Genomic DNA, 21,629 nt, shown 5'->3' with positions numbered 1-21,629 from the left:
AGAAGAAAATGCCCCCAAAAGATAAAAAGGCACACTTCGAAGTGAGGAAAGAAACGCTACTGTGCCCAAATCGACCACAATACGACGTAGGTCAATAAAATACACGATTACTTGCCTTTGGAAGCCTTTTCCTCCATCTCGATCGCAGGTAAGAAAAGGAACATTAATCTTCTATATCTCAGGAATATTTGAGTTCCAGTGCAGGAGGGATATGGGGATACTGTTGTACTGCACTTTTGCATTAAAAAAATAAGCAAATAAATAAAATGAGTAATTAAATCCTACACTTCGCTTACTATAAAACAAGATCCGGGTCGCCTCTGAGGCATTAAAAGATAGGTCGTTATTACACGGTAAGCTCCGCTTCCTGAATATACTGATACTTTATGTACCATAAGTCTTCTCGGCTCAATAACAGTTACATTCACGTACTGCCAACTAAAAAGAGAAAATGTAATTAATAAAGAAACATATGCAAGAACTCAAAATACGTCCCAATACGATATCTTGAACAGATCTGATTTACACATGTCCAACCCGGGAAAACAACGTACCCCACAAAGCTATCATCATGATACACAGCCATGGGCAGAATTTTTCGAGTAATTCCCTTCCCTCGCACTCCCGTTTATTCCTTAAGTTGTCTTCGCTAGCGAGCTCCGTCACTCGTCTTGAGAAACTGATCTACGGCAGCGTGATCCATTGCATCTTAGCCCGTCATTATCTAGCAGCCTCCGCAGGAACACCTATACAGCTATCTAGACCAACGCATGCACAAAGTCATTATCTCCAGAGGGAGTTATTTTAATGACAGTGACGCGAATGAACTTAACCGTAAAAATAATTTCTAATAAGAGACTGTTATCATACCAAAGAGGGGAAAATATACAAAAGAACGCAGTTAAATGCCTCAGAGACATTTAGTGACATACTTGAAACTAAAATGAAGAACGTCGAGATCTCCTGCCAAAACGCTTCAATTACAGAAATCAGTATTAATTCTTATGTGGCTTTGAGTGTATATTCCAAAATACTGTATATTCAATACATAGCCCCATTTCTCCCAATATCAGATACTCTAGCACTTGTTTTTTCTGGGAGGGGGAGGGAATAAAGAAAAACCATGTACAAATTTGTTCGCATACGCAAACTCATCTCATTTAAACTTAGCGATTGGCCCACTACGATCTTGTTGAATAAATGACCAAAGTCAACACGCTTGACATTTTTCCTCACTAATTTGGTCGCTTAGCTCATTTCCACCGGAATAAGAGATCAAATTCATGACCAAATGAAGTCATATCCACCGGAATAAATTCTGATTAAATGTGCCAATAAACACCGGAATAACCTCAAAACTACGATCAAATGCGATAATCACCTTCCTTATAATTTTACAGCCATAATCAAATAATCAAACCAAATCTACTAGTCAAGAGATAAGATACGCCAAGGTTGTAGTGTCAGTATTAGGCATCAAATTTCACTTGTCAAATGCACCGTTACAGATGAGACATTCCCCTTTGAGAGAGAGAGAGAGAGAGAGAGAGAGAGAGAGAGAGAGAGAGAGAGAGAGAGAGAGAGAGAGAGAGTTACAACACCTACTTTTCTTATGGCAAAGATTACTTCATAATCAACTACCATTTCCACATATGAAAATTGTCATCAAGCAAAAATTCCCTTCACATTCCTGGCCTATTACTGCGAGTTACTAAAATACGTAGAAGATAATATTAAGCCGTTATTTGCCGACTTATCCTGGGGAAGTTACTGGGATCTTGAATAATAATTCGAAGCGTGCTAAGAAAGATATCAGAGGAAACTCAGATAATGGAATGGTAATCAATAAAGAAGAAGAAAACAACACGCCTATTTAAGAAGAAAAAAAAAGAGGAATGATACACAATGAATTGTAATTCTTAAAAGGGAGGAATGATACACAACGAATTGTAAAAGTTCGAAATCAAACAGACCCACAAGTGAAGACAAATCAAACCAGGGCAAGCAAGGTATGCATGCACTTACCGTATGCCGTTTTTCCTCTTCTTGACACCATGGCAGTGGCATTGGTGGGCGTCGTAGTTGAGGTTGAAGTTGTGGTGGTGGGGGCACTGGTGGTGGACACGGTGGGTGTGGCAGCTGAGGTCACCACGCCCATGACCTCTCCGCCAGTGGGTGTACCAGCAGCGGCAGCAGATGGCGTAGCCACTGTTACGAGAGACGTTACGATAGGATTAAAACGAAAGACTTCAGGCGAGAGGAAAAAAGGGGCAAAAAGTAAAAAGTCAAAGTGAATAAAGCACTGGGTTTGATTTATATAAGGAGGATCATCATGTCTACAAAAGACCTGTCTCAACAAGGATATAAATGGACACAAACTTTAAAAAGAAAATACGTCTACAAGACACAGTAATCGAACCTGTAATATTAACATTAAAGAGATTATCAGGACAACTTAGGAAAATTGTAGGTTAATGGTTAATATTCAATTTGTTAATAACATTAATATTTTTTCTGGAAAAGATAACATCTGAATATTAGATCTTTGGGTTAAAACATGTATGGCATTATAGTAATTCTATACAATGTTAACTGTTTCTGTAAGAGAGGATATACATTAAATTCATTTCCTATTTAATTAGGGCCTACCAAGTATTTCAGCTTTCAGACTACCGAATCTACCTTGTTATACCAATGAAACATTTATTCCTAATAAGAATGTGTAATAAATAAAAACAAATGAAGCAAATAGGATACACCTAAAAACTAAAAAAATTACAGCAATAAAAAACGTTAAAAAAATATACAGCGATAAAAGAAACACTGCAATTAAGCAAATGAACTAAACGCATGAAAATGTTACTTCAATGAAAGCGGAAACGATGAATTATGAGCTTGACATGCAACACTTAGTAGAGAGAGAATTACAACCCCTGTTTTGCCACACAAGTGAACCGTATCCACAGGTCGACATAACTTGCATCACGTGTGGAAGGCATTCTTTTCAATAAGAAATGAATCAATAACTTCGGAGAAGCGGAGAAATAATGTGTGCTGCGTTTATTCCTCCACACTGTGCATAGTTATAACTGGAGTTAAAATCTGAAGATAAGGAGAGCCTACAGAGTTTTATGTTTATGCATTATATTTACTTTACTGCATTGGATTTGTAGAAGCTTGGAGATCTTCGGTGGATACTGAATGATGAGGAATTCGGAACCAAGTCGTATCATGTTTTTAAAAGTAGAATTTATACGACTCGTGAATCTCAAAAACGTCACAAACAAAGCGGCATTTCGGCCAGTGAAATAAATCTTCATATTCCTTGCTCCTTTATTTCCTATAACTCCTAGGATTTGGTCCAAATAGAAAAAACTAACTTATTAAGATAAGTTTCTCTTAACAACTTTGTAAAAGAATGCCTTCTATGAATGAGCAAGTTAATCAACCTTTACTTAATTACCTTCACCAAAATTAACCAGGGTCAAAAAATACTTTAAACACTACACTCCATTAAAATTCCACAAAATCTCTTCCTGTAGTGACATAGCAGGAATGCTTATTTAAGAGTTGCAAGCTTTGAAAAAAAAAAACAACCCTACCCAAAGCAAAAAGTACAAATAAATATATATATATACAAACATAACATTACGTATGTTTCTTGCAAACTGGGAAAGCGTCAGCATGCACAAACGCTTCTCCTTTACCAAAAGCGCCATGAAGGTGTCAACCAACCAAAAACCGTCCAGGTGAGATGGAACAGTGCTTAACTGCAAGTAGGTAGGCTAAAAGCAAAACAGGGCAGAGAGGATGGAACAATTCAAAAGAAACGGTAACACAAGACGGTCAACCTCGCACCTGCAGATAACTGGTACATGCTATTGGTCAGGCTGGCGAGCAACGGCGAGGATGAGGAGCAGGGGGAGGAGGAGGGTGCATTCTGATTGGCTGATGTGGTGCTCGAGCTAGGGTTAAGGAGGAAGAAGGGCTCATGCGACCTCACGCCCTCCGGTCCTCCCCTCACACCACCACCACCAGCAGGAGCAGCAGCAGCAGCAGCAGAAGGCGTGCTGGGAGACTGCTGCTTTTCATTGAAGGGGAAGGAGTGTGCAGGACGGGCATGATTCTTGATGGGCAAAAATGTCGGACGTTTTGGGCGAGGAGGGAGATGGTGGCCCATGGAGGTGATGAGACTAACAGGAGGGGGAGTAAGAGCAGCAGCGGTAGTAGTAGTAATAGTATTGGCAGCAGTAGCAGCAGAATGCATCATCACAGGTGGTTGGGGATATAAAGGATTGGTGGCGGTAGTGTTGGTGGTGGTGTTGGAGACGGTACGAATGGCCTCGTTACTACTCCCACCAACTCCCGAAGAAGGAGTGGAAGAAGTGGACGAGGCTGTTTTACCCTCACTGGGTTTCTTGGGTAAGTCTCCGTCTAATGAAAAACAAAATAAAAAACAAAAATAAAACAAGCACTAGCGTTACATTGTTTGACCTTTATCTCTTATTAATTCTTTGCGAAACCGCCTGCTTCTATATCAGTAAGTATGCAACTAAATGCAAGAGTTAACGTTTATGCCCTTTGGGCCTATACCTACATAATATGGGAATTTATAACCTTAATAATAAGTTGGAATTTTATAAATTAGAGAACTCAAAAAAACGGCATCATAAACAATCAAACTCTAAACAAACTCACAATTATGTATTCTAAATCTATATCACGCTTCATTACAAACAAAAAACTATCTACGGTAACTAGAGCATTCCATTTGTTTTAAACAATATAATCAGCACAAAAACCCATAAAGCCTATTGAAATCAGTAGGATAAACTCACTTGAAAAACACAAAAAAAACCACTACAATAATAATCACACTGTCCGTTAATGAATCTACAATATATAATGATCATTCAAATATTGCAACGATTACTTTTTGGTGAAAAAGTACACAACAAACATCTCCCAAAAATCAAAACACATTCATTTTCAGGTGCTGCCAAATTTTGATATAAATATGAAAACCTAACTTCCCCTGCCTCATTACACACACAAGAGGAGCAAAGATGACAATGGACCCGAACACCTACCCAGGGAGATATTCAACAGAGATAACATGATGACGCTTGGGGAGGTGGCCGAGCTCATGACAATCGGCTATCACTCAAAAGCCTAGCTCCACCTTTTCTCTGCTTTCTCCGATTTTCTCTTCCATTTCTTTCCCTTTCACTTTGCGGTTTTTGCTTCACTCCCCCGATATTATATTAATACACAGATTATCTTTCATTCGCAAAACACGAGGGACAAAAGACAGGTACAAAAGTGGCCACATTACATTTCAACACGAATCAGTCTTCCACAAGCACAAAATCAAGTACTAATTTATAAGTAGGGTGTCCATTCCATAGCCATGTCCATTCGATTTAGTTAATTTCGTTGTAGACTTCGGTCTTTTTCACTGATGCAAAGAGAATAATAGGTAATCACTTTCGACGTTACATTCCCGTTGAGGTAATTTCCACTGCTTGGTCTCTTCACTCTTGATTATAACCATACCATAATGCTAAGTTCATAACCTGAATAAATACATACAGTATTCGATTAGTAAACTGTGAACCTACACCACGAGTGTCACACCTCTCTATAATAAGAATTTACTTTCCAGTTCTGACGACCACTGCTGTCGAGACACCCAAATTATTTATTAATACAAAAAATTGTGTTTATGAACTTTTTTGTTTCCTGAGAGTGGGAATGCCACAACACTTGCACTAGAGCACTCTCATTGAAATCAATGTCGTATTTCTCTTGGGCCGGAAACGCCGGGGAGACGTTGGAGGTTTTATCAAGTCCTTATCGAATAATAATCCGATTTTTTTTTCGTAAACATACTCATAACACATCAGAACACATGCACTGCAGTAGCTGTCTATTTTGTTTGAGGTGACGTCGTCGACATAAAGCGGACTTGATGCATACACTGAGTCACTATGCAAGTACAAAATTTGCGGAAACAGGTAGCATATTCAAACAAAAATGAATGCGCATAAAATAACAAGAACTTACACATGTTCTAACATTTTCCCCAGTCAATTACCACAGGAATAACGAGAGAGAGAGAGAGAGAGAGAGAGAGAGAGAGAGCATATCCTCATTATTACTGAACAAAGAGATTACACACCCAATACTAGTTTCCCACCAAAAGTATAAATAAAAACTACGATAACACTCCCAGCCAGTTTCGAGGAACTTGATAAACTGGCGATGTCAACTAAAAAATATGAGAAGATAACATTGCAGTGAATATCTTAAGAATAGAGTCACCCGGGTGGAGTTAATTACCTCGTCGAGAGCCCCCCCTTTTACTCGTAAATAATGCGATGGTATTGTAGATATCTTGACGAAGCACTAATATTTATGTCAAGTTCTTTCTCTCTCTCTTCTCTCTCTCTCTCTCTCTCTTTCTTCTCTCTCTATATATATATATATATATATATATATATATATATATATATATATATATATATATATATATATATAGAGAGAGAGAGAGAGAGAGAGAGAGAGAGAGAGAGAGAGAGAGAGAGAGAGAGTGAAATAACTGACATAGATGGCTAGATGGCTACTGCTTCGTCAAGATATCCAGCTGCCACCCACAACAGCCAACTGGCAACCATGTAATAATTCACAGCTTCCATCAGCAGAGCAGAGCACCCATGCCATCCTTGAATCCCTGGTAATGGCATCCAAACGCGGGTTTCTCGACTATAAGCCGAGAGAGTGCCAATACTCCACTACAACATGACCTAAAAACTACTATAAGAAGACCTACCAAGTCCCACCCCTATAGAAACATGTCCCACAAAGAAAATCCACAATAACGGAGCTATCCTCACAAACTCACAAGAAATCTTTACCTTAAAAAAATCCTTTTTCTTTCTTTCTTCCCCAGTAAGGAAACTGAACAAACAAGACCTGGAAATTGAACCAACACGCTAAACATACAGTGAGGACGGGACCTTTTGATGTGCTTCCCCAAATGGCGGCAGTCATGCCGTATTCGACTCATGAGCAAAGAGAAGGCGATGAAAATATAAAAAAAAGGAAGAAAGCAGTAACTGGTCAGAGAAGACAACTAGGTTATGTAAACATTACGAGACATACATTCATGTGAGCGAAAGGGAAACATGGTAAGGTCATATAAGCTTCTTTGAATTACATATATAAAAAACAACATACAAACGATACTGTCTGGCTACATTTTTTAATTATGTATTACCACGCTCCCATAACCGTAGTAGTTGTAACGCAGTCTGTAACGTCAAATCAATAGCTAAATAGACCTTAGTGCCCAATCTTCGCCACAAGTGAAAAGAATTGAGTTATAAAGAACATCAGCACACCTTCAAACAGTCACAACAAATGGCTATCTTCTTATTGAATCAGAAAAAAGGTATAAGAGGTCAGGAGAGTAAAAAAGTGTTTACGAGGATTTTATAGTCTGGTGGGTGAGGGAAACGTAACCCGTAAATGCACTTCAACCAAATGAAAAATATCAAAGATGAACAGATTCACTTCATCTTCTGCGACGATAAGGTGGTGTAAGGTAAAACATTACGTTACTCAAACAGTCAAGGAAACAATTGAACACATCTGTAGAAACACATTCTCAACAAACAAACAAAAACTTTTTATTTAAACAGAAAAGAAAACATAAAAATTATATTTGATCCATTCTATAATGGGCTTCACATCTAAATGGATACAGTAAATATAAAAAGAACAGGAACTAGATAAAGCAACAGATTTCTCTGGATGGCTGTAAGTGCGTGATATCAGAAGCTATTAAAAGTCGAAAATATATAAACACTGGTGAAGAAGAAGAAGAAGAAGAAGAAGAAGAAGAAGAAGAAGAAGAAGAAGAAGAAGAGAAGAAGAAGAAGAAGAAGAAGAAGAAGAAGAAGAAAGATTTGAGCAATAGAGACTGGACGTAGGGAAATGTTACTTGGGGTATCCTATCAAACTAGGAAATCATTAAAAGTAGTTTGTGCTGAGGAAAACACACGAAAATAATATAACATTACTCATCTTTTCACTGTACGTCTATGACTATTTTCCATGGGATTAATTAATAAAATGGTTAATACTCAATAGTGTAGCAGGTGTTGTGTTTTTCAACAAAATGAAATTATCTACAGTAGTATTTTCGAGAAAAAACGAACAATAATTTAAAAATTCAGCAATTGTAATGGCCATGGAATTCCTGTATATTATCAAACATCAATTACAATATATATATATATATATATATATACTGTATATATAATATATATATATATATATATATATATATATATATATATATATATATATATATATAGCCTATGTGTTTTACAAGCCCACGTCACCAGGAAATATCAGGCATAACGCCAGTCTTATTTTATTTTCAAAGACAAGGTCATTACCTACTTGCCCTTTTAACGGTGCTTACCACTGTGTGAGAAACCAGTTCCTATTAATCTTAAGAGGGACAACGAAGCAACGCTTTGTTATTCAAGGGTTGAAATCGAACTTGAAAAAATAAAAAACTTACAAAAAATTACTATGGAAAATTTCCCTCCCCAGGGCAAATCAAAGAATTGACTAATCTTGGAAATACCACTGTAACTTCCTAAAAGTAAGACTACCTAAATTTTTTTATATTTATTTAATATTTGACAAACGCCAGTCGGGTAATATAGACAAAGCAGCATGAAAAAGAATACCCATCATATATATCTAAATAATTTTGCCTTCCCGGTCAAAATTATATTCTATATTAGAATTAGCTAAATTTACCAATATATTCTTGTATCTGTATAATAATAATAATAATAATAATAATAATAATAATAATAATAATAATAATAATAATAATAATAATAATAATAATTTATTACTTTTTGCAGCGAAAGTAGTAATGACAATAAATTACACCAAAGAACTGCTATACGACAAAACACTAACTTCAATGTAAGACTTCATAGGTAATACTTTAAAGCTTCATTAAGTAAAAAATATTCCTCTATGTCAGAATTTTTGTGGAATAGTCCACCATCACGATGAAAAACACACACACACACACACACACACACAAACACACACAAAACCGGCTTACGCCCTACCCATCTTCCTCATTTTTCCAGCCTAGTCTGAGCCTGCTCATGGAACTGAGAAAGGACGTGGCATACAATAGCCGTATTCCATAAAAAGGAGGAGGATACATCCCTATCCACTCATATCGTGATGTCCTGCAAGGTCTGTAATATATCTTCATCCGATCAATACAACTGTCAAGGGAACAATTATTCACTCTGATGGATCACTAATGCCGGATCTCCATATATACCTCGAAGACCCTAACTGGACGGAGAGAAAAAGTGCCAGCCTCCAATGAATTTGTTCTTTATGCCGACACCTGTCTCGTGCCCAGAGATGGATTGCGTCATAAAAAAAAATACATGCAGAAAATGATGGAGATGCCAGCTTCCGATATTATGGCGATCCGATTGACTGTCGCCATAAAAGAGAAGTTGTGTTCAGCGGTAATTTCCAAGTTCTGTGGCAGTACATCGTTTTCCTAGTTTAAAAATTATTATAAACATTTGATACAAAAAATCGATTTAGCAATTAACAATTCTTAACACGGAAATGAAGTCGCGAAAAGGGTTAAATTTTAATATTAAATGACATTTCTTCAGGATTATCAGTCATATGTTGGTAACTTACTACCAAAACACTAAAATCACATCACTTACAAACAAAGGCTGTACAAACGTCTAAACGAAGAAATTTATTTCCACAACTACGGCAATAGCCGTCAATTCGAAAAGAGGCAAAAAAAAAAAAATTATCTAGGATAAGAGATATCCTGTTTCTTTCTCTTCCTTGTAATCTATAACGAATGGGACGTAATCGACTGTGGAGGAGAAATTCAACTAAACTATGGTTTGTCCATCTCCCTGCGATAAGCAAATGGTCTCAGATGTCAAGATAAACATGAATGACAGCAGCCAGGCATCAATGTCACTTATAAGTGTTGTTATCGAAACGACCAATCACATAACAATCGAAAACTAGAGTGAAAAAGGCGCCATCGTTGTTCCATTAGAGTGATTAGACCATGGAGAACAGCGAAAACTACAAAAAGCCTGGGCTTGAGGATATCTAATAAGTTTGCACAATTTATGGGACACTGGGTCATTCCGTGGAAATGAAAATCCATATTGGCCATCTAAATTTCATGTTGTGTTGGCCTAATGAACCCTTATGAAACCTTTTAAAATCTGAAGAGCACTAAATCGAGGCCTTTACTATACCAACGGACACAGAGCTTATCTTATCATATCACACATCTAAATCTTGAACAAAGGGTGGGTTACTGTTGATACAACCAAAGAAAAAATTACTATTAATTCTAGCTAATTTATGCAGTCATGAATATCTAAACGACACACCACAAAAAAGAGTCATCATAAAAACTGTGCTTAACGCTCTAAGGAAAACCAAATTTAAGCATTCCGCAACATGAAACAACGAAAACCACTAGAGCCCAGGGTGTTTGTATCCCTGGAGAATGTTTGTTTACAAACGCATCGTCAAACCGGCCGGAACTCCTCTTGCGCTATTTGCATAATCAGGATTCCATACTTGTAGCACCAGGTGGTGGCACTCCTACTTTTTCAGAAGACAAGCAAAGGAGTGTGTGTGCATTTGTGTGCGAAGAGAGTACGAGGGGGGGGGGGCGTAGGGGAGGGGGACTCTACTCATGTTTGGCCCACATGGCGCCCCATGACCCCGCCCAACCCACTAAGCATAGAGTGGCTTTTGTAATGTGTTAAGAAGGTGCACACCTCGCCATTCATTAGCCACGGCACCGCGCCGCACAATAGATGCCATTCAGCACAATAATGGAGGCCGTCAAGGCAAGCTCTCTCACTCAACGAGAACGTTGGGAAACTCGCACCTTAATCTGGCTTATGCGATCGGAAGAAATTCCACATTTCTCTTGTCTCGAGTACTTCCTTGACAAGCAAATTATCACGTTTCACTTCCAATGCTTACCAAGGATAAAACAGGTACTTAACTCACAAGTACATACCGTATACCGTTGTACATATTTATGTAATAAATGTGCGCACAAAAACAATGAAATGAGAGAGAGAGAGAGAGAGAGAGAGAGAGAGAGAGAGAGAGAGAGAGAGAGAGAGAGAGAGAGACTTCCACAAACAACTTCAAATACCCTTTATTCAAAAGCAACAGGTACCCACCACAATATCCCATGTAAAAGACCTTACTTAACACCACAAATGGCGTCTAATACGTTTTTATCTCCCTGAGCACAAGAGCATTAGTTTAACCGACCTTTAGGTTCCATTGCAGGTTACGCTCACACAAAATCCTCCGTGTAAGGAGCATAAGGTCGAATGAGCATTCCAGGGGGATGAAAAGATAGGGAGGGGAGGGGACGTTGCAAAGGATTACGTCATCTATATACCTGCTGTTGCAGGCCCACCTACACAGATACGCCATTCTGGCCCTTCCAACGAAATATGCCCACGCGCACACGTAGGTTACGATGACACGGTCAGCCACTACGCAGTTTTCGTTATAAGTCTAAGGTTACGTATACACCTCATAATACTGTAAAAGCATGTGAACTAAATACAAAAAATATAAAAAATAAATAAAAATCATGATTAACCTGCAAAGGTACTTCACGTCCACGTTTGACAGTCACTTGAAATCAAAAATGGTTAAACCAGGGAAAAACATGGAAATAATAAATGTATGAATTATGCGCAAAAATGCATGCTTCACTCATTTACTCAAATTATTCCTTTATCTAAAAATTGAAGGAAATAACAATAAGAGATACGGGAAAATAAAGACATTCCCTCCAGGTAATTAATTACAAGGGAAACATACGAAAATACAGACTTGCCCCTTCCCCCTTCAAAAGCCTTAGTAAGGGATAGAGCAGAAAGGCCGAAACAGGATGAGGGGCTTGGGAGGAGCAGACAGTTCGTAACGGTTTCCGCTGTCCTGAGAGAGAGAGAGAGAGAGAGAGAGAGAGAGAGAGAGAGAGAGAGGCCTCGAACATTAGCCCGCATAACCCATAATCATCCTTTCCTTTTGGAACAATTTGGACAAAACCGGAGACACATGCATCTATAGGGTGAAGTCTCCTTTTCCGACGTCTGCTGGCTTTCTGTTATTATTGAAAGAGCAAAACTTCAACAAGAGTTGGAGGACATGAATGCTACAAGCCCAAGTCCCCCATTGGGAAGGCAGCCCAGTAAGGAAAAGAAACTAGAGAAGAAAAACATCATGGAAAAACTAATCCGGAAAGCAACGCAATAAAATAAAAGTAACAAATTATGAAAAAAGACTTTACCTCGAACCAGGCCAAATACTGAAATGCTGCATGTTTACCCCATTTAAAGTTTAAAAGCCATTCAACCACCATTTTTCCCTTCAACCAAACCCTAAGCCAATCAAGCTCTAATTACCATCTACATAAACATACAACTTCAAGCTTTCATTTATAAGAAAACTTTTCAAATTTTTCTGTTTAATACGTCTAAATCTCTAAATCTCTATATGTCCAACTCTCTTTAATACGTCGATAAAACGACCTAATGTGTCTTTTATTACCTATTAATTAATGACGAGAAAATATACCACGCACGCAGAGTCAACAACCAATACACTGTATTTAACACTACAGTATTACACGGAAAAAATTTTTTATTTAAGAGGAATATACAAAATAAACTTATGCTGGAATAAACACATCCACGTTGGAAAAACGCAAAGTAGCAAAGCTTCGCTTACAGAATGATGATATTTGTGTAAATAAATGTTTAGATTAATGGAAACTAGGGGTAACAAAGATATGAATACACAGAAATACTAAAAAACTGAAAAAATGGGAAAACTTCAGATATGTAAGATGGCCTTTAAAAAACACAGTTATGACATAGAGGAACAAGTTACTTAAAGAAAACTATAAATGAAGCACAAAAACATATGGGGCAAACCAGATTGGCCACGTTTTGAGAAACTTCAAAAATAACAAAAGATGATGATGGCAGTATAAAGAAACGTAAAATAAGCAAAAGATAATGCTGACAGTATATAAAAAAGTTAAATAAACAAAAGATGATGATGATGATGACAGTATATAGAAAAGTAAGTCTGCTGCATTCAGTCACAGCAAAACGATTTTCATACTATCCTAAGGGAGCAATTGACTCTACTTGAATCTTCCATTAATACTCTCAGTGGCAACGATTACAGTTTTTTTGGGCGAAGCTAGTTCCGTTTCATGACGTTATCACCAACGCTTAAGTGGTGAAAATACTGCCTTCTTACTGAGCGGGAAAAATACTGCTTTCTCATTACTTGAAATGTGGACCTGTTATCAAAATGTTTCTGCCTAGAGAGCAAGTGAAAAAAAATATAATAAAAATTAACGTACATCTTAAGGCTATTGCAAATCTTAAAAGTTATTGAAACTATCACCTCGTTAAAATACATAACAGTGTTTCATTACATCCCATCCGTGTTACAATTATATACCGTACATGGTGGCATCTAATCATAAATTCAAAAGTTCCCTACATCTTCCACAAAATACCTCAAATGGGATTTCTCCGAGCAGGTAGTCGTACATCAAAAAGATGTTTTACAAGAGCAATTAACAGTGAAAATACAAGGGAGTTCAACGCAATTCATAAAATGATCCACGAACGAAGCACGGTCTCTCTCTCTCTCTCTCTCTCTCTCTCTCTCTCTCTCTCTCTCTCTCAAATTGACACAGTTAAGTAATGATTCATTCTAATAATTTTCTTATCCGCAGTAACAAAATGTACCCAAAACAGACAATGTCGGCAGAAAAGACTGCCGCCTTACCTGTAATAATCGTCAATTAGCATTCAAGAAACGTCGTCATTTACGAAAAAATGACCTAAATGAACCGGTGAAAAGACTTAAGAAGGGTTGAAAATTCCATGAAAGTGTTACTTTCAAACAGGCCCCTTAATTACTATTTAAGATAAAAAGGAGAAAAAGAATTACAACCTAACAACAGACATCACTGTAACACAAGTGGTCACTTTTTTAACGGTTCATTTAAATACTGGAGGACACCTCAATTCTAAACACGTTCTCTTGACCGTGTAAGGTATTACCCCCGAGAACATGATCATAGTAGATAAGATGCAAGACCCTTTCTATAACAGGTCGCAAGTTCAGACTGATAAGGACTGAAATAACAAATATGAAAAGTCTACCGTCTGTATTCTAAAATGCACTGGTGTATAGATATCAATATATGTAAGCAGATGTTACGAAAAATTACTTGTAATATTTTTTGTTCACAAGCGAATTACAAGTAAATTATTTTACTGTTTCGTATTTCATTTATTTACAACCTCAAGTAAACTAGAAAAAAAAGTCAAAACACTTCATCACTTCTTGGCTCGCCTGTTATCTTTATTTCAGCAATCATGTTTTTATTTCAAAATCGAAGCCAAGCACATTCCAGTTTTCAGAAAACGTAGGGGAAAACATGAATGGCAACTCCCACTATAAAAACAACACTATGTTCAACCAACTCAAGGTAAAATTCAATCACTTCATGTCATAAAATGCAAATAATATCCTTTTCTCCGGCATACACCATTATACCTGATGATATGACAGTTCACTGAAAATGCGTTCCAATACCCAGCTCTTTAACTTTCTCCATTTCAGAATTACAAAGCCGGTTACAATACACAAAATGAAATTTTCAAGGCCTTTTCGCGAGGTGGCTGCTGCTGAGTCTGCATTCGACATCAAGATACACACACATTGAGACACACTCACACGCACACGCGCACACACACGCACACACAACACTTTGCAAGTCAACATCCTCTGGTAACATTGCCACAGGTGTAACTGAGAACCTCGCAAACGTAAGACGCTTGTCGCTCTTTTCCAATGCACAATTGGGCCCCAAGAACACTACTCTTTATCACATAAAGAATACTCTTTACAGTACACGTTAAAAAGTCTGATCCGGAGAGTGTACGATATCAAAAACACCGCGGATAAGACGCGAGAGGACTCCGATGGCAAAACGATGCGACTCCGCTCCCGAAGCCGGCATCAGCCACACTACGGCCTGGCGGGTCTTCCCGTGCTAGCCGCACCTCATGTGCAAGAGGGGTGACGCGCTACCCTTTTCCCGACAGGTGTTACGTGGACGAACGAAAGTCTTCTTCAAATGCACTCGACAATATTCACAACGCAAGCAGCAAAATATGAAAGAGGGTTATTATCACTTAGCAGATCTCACTCGGAGTGAAATGAGATTATTTTCCGAAAAGTGTACAGAGCAGTATAACAGGTAAGCGACTGCAGTCTGTGCACCTGCCGGAACAGTGTACAGTAACGTGAAGCTTTAAGTCTTTGACAGGTTCTCTTTAACTTTTGCCATTCCTTTTTCTACAATAAACTTCCAGTGAAACAGCTCATTATGTACATGAGAAATTTGCTTACTTCAAGAAACTCTTCCTACTTAGCCCATAAACCCAGTCAATTAAAAGAAACATATTCATAGATGTCAACGAGCCCCGCTGGGTACAAGTTATATAATCACCCATTTCCCAGGATTTTGTCACGAGATGTTCACATGTCTTTTTACTGATGTTTATCATCATATTACTTCCACAATTACCAAATGCTTGTCTAAAATTTGTGTACGTGCTGTAAGTGTTATGGTGAGTTGAGCTAAATGTAACTGACAAATATAAAAAAATGTTTGACAGTACTTTATCTCCACCGTATAATTTACAAGAATTCTGTTTGCAGACCTCACTATATTATGACTATGCCAAGTTCCTTCATAATTACAAACTGACATACAATGTTTCCAACCGGTCACTCGAACAGCAATTGACGCATACCAATACTTGATTACCAAATAGATAAGGAGAAATTATTATCTACTATTCATTTCTTTTAAGTGAAGAGGTCACTGGGTAGCTTATGTAAGGCTTGGTGAACAATAAGAAAGATAAAGAAAATGGAGAGGTCTCAACCACTTAAGATGCGACTGACCCACATACGAAAGGATGCAAGGTTCCGTGACATTTAAAACGTGATCGAGTTCCTCCTTAAATTGTAAAAACTGGGTTTGAGTAAATATTAAAACCTTAACTTTAAACAAACAAACACTGTTTTTCATCGTTATTAAGCAAAGCAAAAACAATTTTATTCATATTCAACGTAAATTTACGACGATATGTTATGATAACCACCATTCACTATCACTGAACGCGTGGCAGCTACTAAGGCCCGAGTGGTGGACAGACTGCTTGGACCTTCACTGAATATACATAAAAACATTATATACATACATACATACATACATACATACATACATACATACATACATACATACATACATATATATTGTATATATACATGGGTATGTGTTCAGATTTACATGACACTTTATACTTTCAAACATTAAACCACAAATAAAAAAAATTACCGTAATGTTAAAATCACCTTACCTTGAAAATGACCTATACCTAAAGGAAATGATATACAAGTGCTCCTACCCAGACCAGGATTCGAAGCTATGCCTTTTGGGGTTGGGAGTGAGGCGATAGACACCTTAACCACCAAAGTGCTTAAGTTCGTAACATAAACATAGTAGGGTGACTTAAATATAATTCCCTTTGGATGCCAGTTATTCCAAATGTCAGGTGAATCCGATGTTAATAGATTTTTATGGCTTACATATATATATATATATATATATATATATATATATATATATATATATATATATATATATATATATATATATAATGTCTGCATGTATGTATGTATGTATATATATATATATATATATATATATATATATATATATATATATATATATATATATATATGTACATGGCCATTCTTCACGTGTTATGATTCTGTTAAAGCCAGTTACTATCTTCTGATAAGAAATATGAGATGGCTGACACAGCTCTCCCCCTTATCTCTCTCTCTCCCCCTGATTTATCGTCAGTTACATCAGATAACGTTAGACTAGAGCGACATTATACTAAAAACGTACACATTCATTGCCTTAGAATAAACCATACAGCAATACCATCATGTCATAGCGACTATCGTAACTATCTGCTGACAAGTTTCACCCAAAGGTATTTACAGCGTTTTATAATGAAAGCTACAGCATTACTTTTCAAACACTATGTAATGAGAGAAGACAACATAAGTATCAAAAAGGCCCTGAAAATTTTATCCTATTATCATCATCATCATTTCCGTCACCGTTTTCAAGTCGTCCACACACACACACACACACACGCACCCAACCAAACCAGTCCTGAAGCCATTTGATCCCCTTCCGAGGCGGGATTTCGAAGGGTGGACCGACAGGTCTCCTTTTCTACTTCTACCTCTTGAGCCTCCCACCCAGAACCCTTTCCGTCAATCCTTCCCAACACCAAATAACCATAGAACACTTTCCTACCATATATATGGAGTTAACTGCACAAGCATACACACAGTACACACACAAACACGCATACATAATACAGATATGTATATGTATGTATACAGTATATATGTGTGTTTATGTATGTGTATGTATATATAATCATTTATTTATATATACCATATTCTAAAGAATACAGAGGAATGGAATTGATCTTAAAGAAATTAGAATGCCCAAACCACAAATAAACCAGTATAAAAGTAAAAATAAAAGCATTCATGTATAAACATAGAGTACGCCCGATATCAAGTCATACAACGCATGCCCATAAAGAGGCAACTTGACTGGTAAAATTATCTTATCGGTAGGAAGCTATCGCATTATCATGTTCTTTTTGTTTTCAAGGAAAATGTCGGGTTCCTCGTTCTCATCAAAGTGATTTCCTACTAACCAGAATGATATGTCATCTACACTGTAATCAAGGTCAAAGCACTTATCACACGTTTTTATAAGACAAGAAACAACGAAAATCAAAGAATGGCTTTAATAGCCAGAAATTCAAGTTCCCTTTTTAAGAGGGCTGTTTTGAAAGTGGGTACCTCAGCTCTTAATCAACAAGAACCAACAATTCGTACTATGTCGATGGCATTAGTGTACTTTAAGCTTGGTTACTTAACATTGCAATTAACAAGATTGAAGCAATGAAATATAAATGTGTATTCAGGCATAAAACATGTAAATAAACAAAGAACCAGATTGAAGCACGAAAATATTTACTGTAACTACGCCCAATATACAAAAACAGATTCTTCACAATTGTATCACGATGACAATAACTACAGATATCGATTGTCTTTATCGTATAAAAAAACTGGGCCATCAAAGACTCAAGAGGCATTTTAATAATTAGTAAACACAAAAACACCACTATCACTCCAAGAAAAATCAAAAGCCAGATACGCTTCTGTTACCTTACCAAGAAACTCAGGCGTTGGGCAAAGCAGGTCAACAAAACACAAAAATAGTATTTTTCTGGTAATTTCCCAGAACATCTTCAAGATCACACCTCCCAACAATATGATCAACGCCCAGTCGAACATTTTTCGCCACGATCATTTGACGTATAAACATATAAGGAGCAAGAAAGCGGCGACTTTCCTTTTTAATAAATTAAGGAAAGGGGTAAAGTTAACAAAAGAAAGTGATCAAGAATATAACAGAAGTGGCCAGAAAATGCTATCGCTAAGAAACAGGTTTAAAACACAAACAAAAAACAGAAAAAAAGAAGCTGCTAAACCCCAGGCAACACAAAGTCGAGGGAAAATGAACACCGGGAAAGAGAACAGAAAACATGAAACATAGCAAGAGGAAGATAAACGGCATCACAATAAATAAAATCATGCAACACAGAATGACGAAGAAAAGAGCAGCAGCAATGAAAAAAAACTTGTTAAAAGAGGAAAGAGGTACACCAATTTAACCTGGGACTCGGCTTTCTCCGCAACAGCTGACGTAACGAATAACCGCAAGGTTTGAGGATAAAAAGAGAATAAAACAATGTAAAGGTGACATAACAAGAGACGGACAGAGATTACCACTAAACACTGGCGTTACTTCTACTATGGTCATCAACGCTGAAAATACATTATTATCAAAAATAGCAATTACAAAATCTCAATAGTTTTTTTTTTTTTTGGCCTTACAACATTCATAGGCTTCTTACCTACAAATATTCCAATATAAAGCAACCATAAAAATTTTATGCATAACATACATATGCTATATAAGGCAAATATGCTTCAGGAGCACTATCGATAAATAAAAAGAGAGGGTAAAGTGCAAGACAGCTATCCAAAGACAGGTTACTGATACTCCTTTGACTTTGGTTCAGTTTCTAAGAAACGGCAATTTGAACTCATTCGCTAAATCTTATGATTACATATTTTTTTTTATTTTCTGTCATTGCTTGTGTTTTTATTAATGCGAAAAAAAACAGAAATGGTCCCAGAGTAGAAAAGTAAAATAAAGGAAGAAGAAGCGATCAAAAGACGAAATTTATAATAGTATATTCATTATCACAGACACTAAATTTACATTTTCAAATAATGTACATACATAAGAATGTATGTACATGTGCAGATGTAGAGAGAGAGAGAGAGAGAGAGAGAGAGAGAGAGATAAAAAAATTGATAAACCAGAACCATCTGAGAAGGTGACCTTGGGAAGAAAAAATAAGCGGAAATTCTTCCTCCTCCAACCAGCAACACCCTGCAAATTGTGCCTGGCGCCGCCAAGCAGTCGGGAATACAGTCCTGGAAAAACGTCTGCAAAGATGAGGATGATGCTCTGGCTGAGCGGCTGGGCAGCTCGCCAGCGGCCACCATCCGCCAGCTCTTATCGGCACTTAAAAGCATTTCCCGGCAACTGGTTCCCCTAAAAAGGACTACACCGAGGACCCATATATCAGAATGGAGTCACAGCAGATACCATGTAAATCAACGACAGCCTAAGCCACGGCAAACCTAAGAGCTAGTCAATTGTCGTAAAGATAAGGCGAGTTGCATTGTTCGTTAACAATGTCCTAATCAGCCGACTATCTCCTGATTGGATGATCCTTACAAGTTTCAAAATAGTAAACAATGTTCTCTGTGCTTGCCCGCTATGACATTTTGGTAAACATGTTTGCCGGCTAACCTTGAAGTTTCCATGCAATATGTATGACGCTAATTAAATGAAAAGTCGATTCTAACAAGCCAGGGACATAAATATTTTATTTTCAATCATTCTAACGTACACGATGCTAAACGCAATGAACGACGCTCAAGTGCACACACAAATGTACATTCGAAGCACAAATAATATTTGCACCTTCTGAATCAAATTTAAGCTAACACTACCCTTAAAAAGCAACTACTTGAAGAAAAGATGGAAAATGAGTGCTCTATAAAACAATCCCGATAGCGATCCTTTTTATTAGTCAGGAATGGCTGCTTTGCATTTATGAGATGTTATATATGATGAAGAAATAACTACCTCAAACCCCACAACAACAAAGTTTCCGAAGTACCACAAGTGCATGTGACACCTGGTATTCTTTATGGTCTTCTTTAAATACACAGTTTACGTAAATGTATATTATAATAAAATGCAACAAAGATGGTAATTGTAACATCAAAAGAGGTTCAAATTAAAGTCTACCCAGCGTCTCAAATTTCCCCGTTAACGAAGGAAATAAACTTTGGACAGTAATACAAAATGAAATCAAACCGTATTCAACGCTTCTTCGGCGTTTCCTTGAGGAATCCACGCCACTAAATTCCGTGACAAGGCAAAAGTTACAATTTATAATCTAAGTTTACTCCAGAGGGTAAACTCGTATTCTCAAAAAGCAACCGCTTGACGACGAAAGATGGAAAATGAGTGCTTTACAACAATCCCGTTAGCGATCCTTTTTGTAAGCGTCAGGAATGGCTGCTTTGCATTTATAAGATATTACAAGAATGAAGAAATTACCATAAGCCCAACAACACCAAAATTTCCGAAATATAAAAATAATCTGACATTTTGGAAATGGTGGGGGATTAAAAAATTATTTCCAAAGTCGAAGGGAATCAAAAGGGTATGAAAGAAAATGGTTATGCCATTACGTGTTTCAGATAAGATACCAAAGGTTCTCCATTAAATTCCCGCTAGCAAAGTAAATTTCACATAGTCAAATACTGACATAATCCAACCTCAATAAAAATAAATTATCTTTCCAGCTGCCTCGAATGAAACCATTTCTTACAATGTTGGCTGAAAATGAGAGATTCCAATATCATAAATACCGTTTAGAGACACAAATGGTATAAAAAGAAATACTATTATAATTACTAGCTTGTAAAATCAAGTGTTGCTGACTACCGAAATGATATCGTTCCCACTTCCCCAAATAAATTCAATTGCCCGGATGTGGACGCTCCACATTCCGTATATTTCCCCTTCCTATAGATGCTGTCGGTTAGCATTACAATTCTTTTCAAGCCTAGTGACATTAACAAATGACTTGTGTATATATACAAGCGTCGAGACTTATCCT

General features: G+C 37.2%; 1 protein-coding gene across 44 annotated transcripts in view; it reads right to left on the bottom strand.

The window, feature by feature from the left end:
* The window catches only part of RhoGAP19D (Rho GTPase activating protein at 19D), a 569,022-nt gene that overhangs the window by 150,787 nt on the left and 396,606 nt on the right, over window positions 1-21,629 (bottom strand). For 28 of the 44 annotated variants that reach the window (XR_010854870.1, XR_010854873.1, XR_010854876.1 and 25 more), the window contains 2 exons: window positions 3,859-4,434; window positions 2,026-2,208 (listed from right to left, as the gene is read on the bottom strand). Coding sequence is in view for 33 of the 44 variants with exons in the window: in XM_067113630.1 (XP_066969731.1) it covers window positions 2,026-2,208; window positions 3,859-4,434 (759 nt within the window). In the remaining 11 variants the exon portion in view is untranslated. The remainder of the gene's footprint in view (window positions 1-2,025; window positions 2,209-3,858; window positions 4,435-21,629) is intronic. The other 16 variants (XR_010854879.1, XR_010854874.1, XM_067113644.1 and 13 more) reach the window with 1 other exon arrangement.

Source organism: Macrobrachium rosenbergii, chromosome 12 (assembly GCF_040412425.1).
Source record: "Macrobrachium rosenbergii isolate ZJJX-2024 chromosome 12, ASM4041242v1, whole genome shotgun sequence".
Classification (NCBI taxonomy): Eukaryota; Metazoa; Arthropoda; class Malacostraca; order Decapoda; family Palaemonidae; genus Macrobrachium; species Macrobrachium rosenbergii.
Note: the sequence above shows the minus strand (reverse complement) of the source record. Positions and strands in the feature narration are given on the sequence as shown.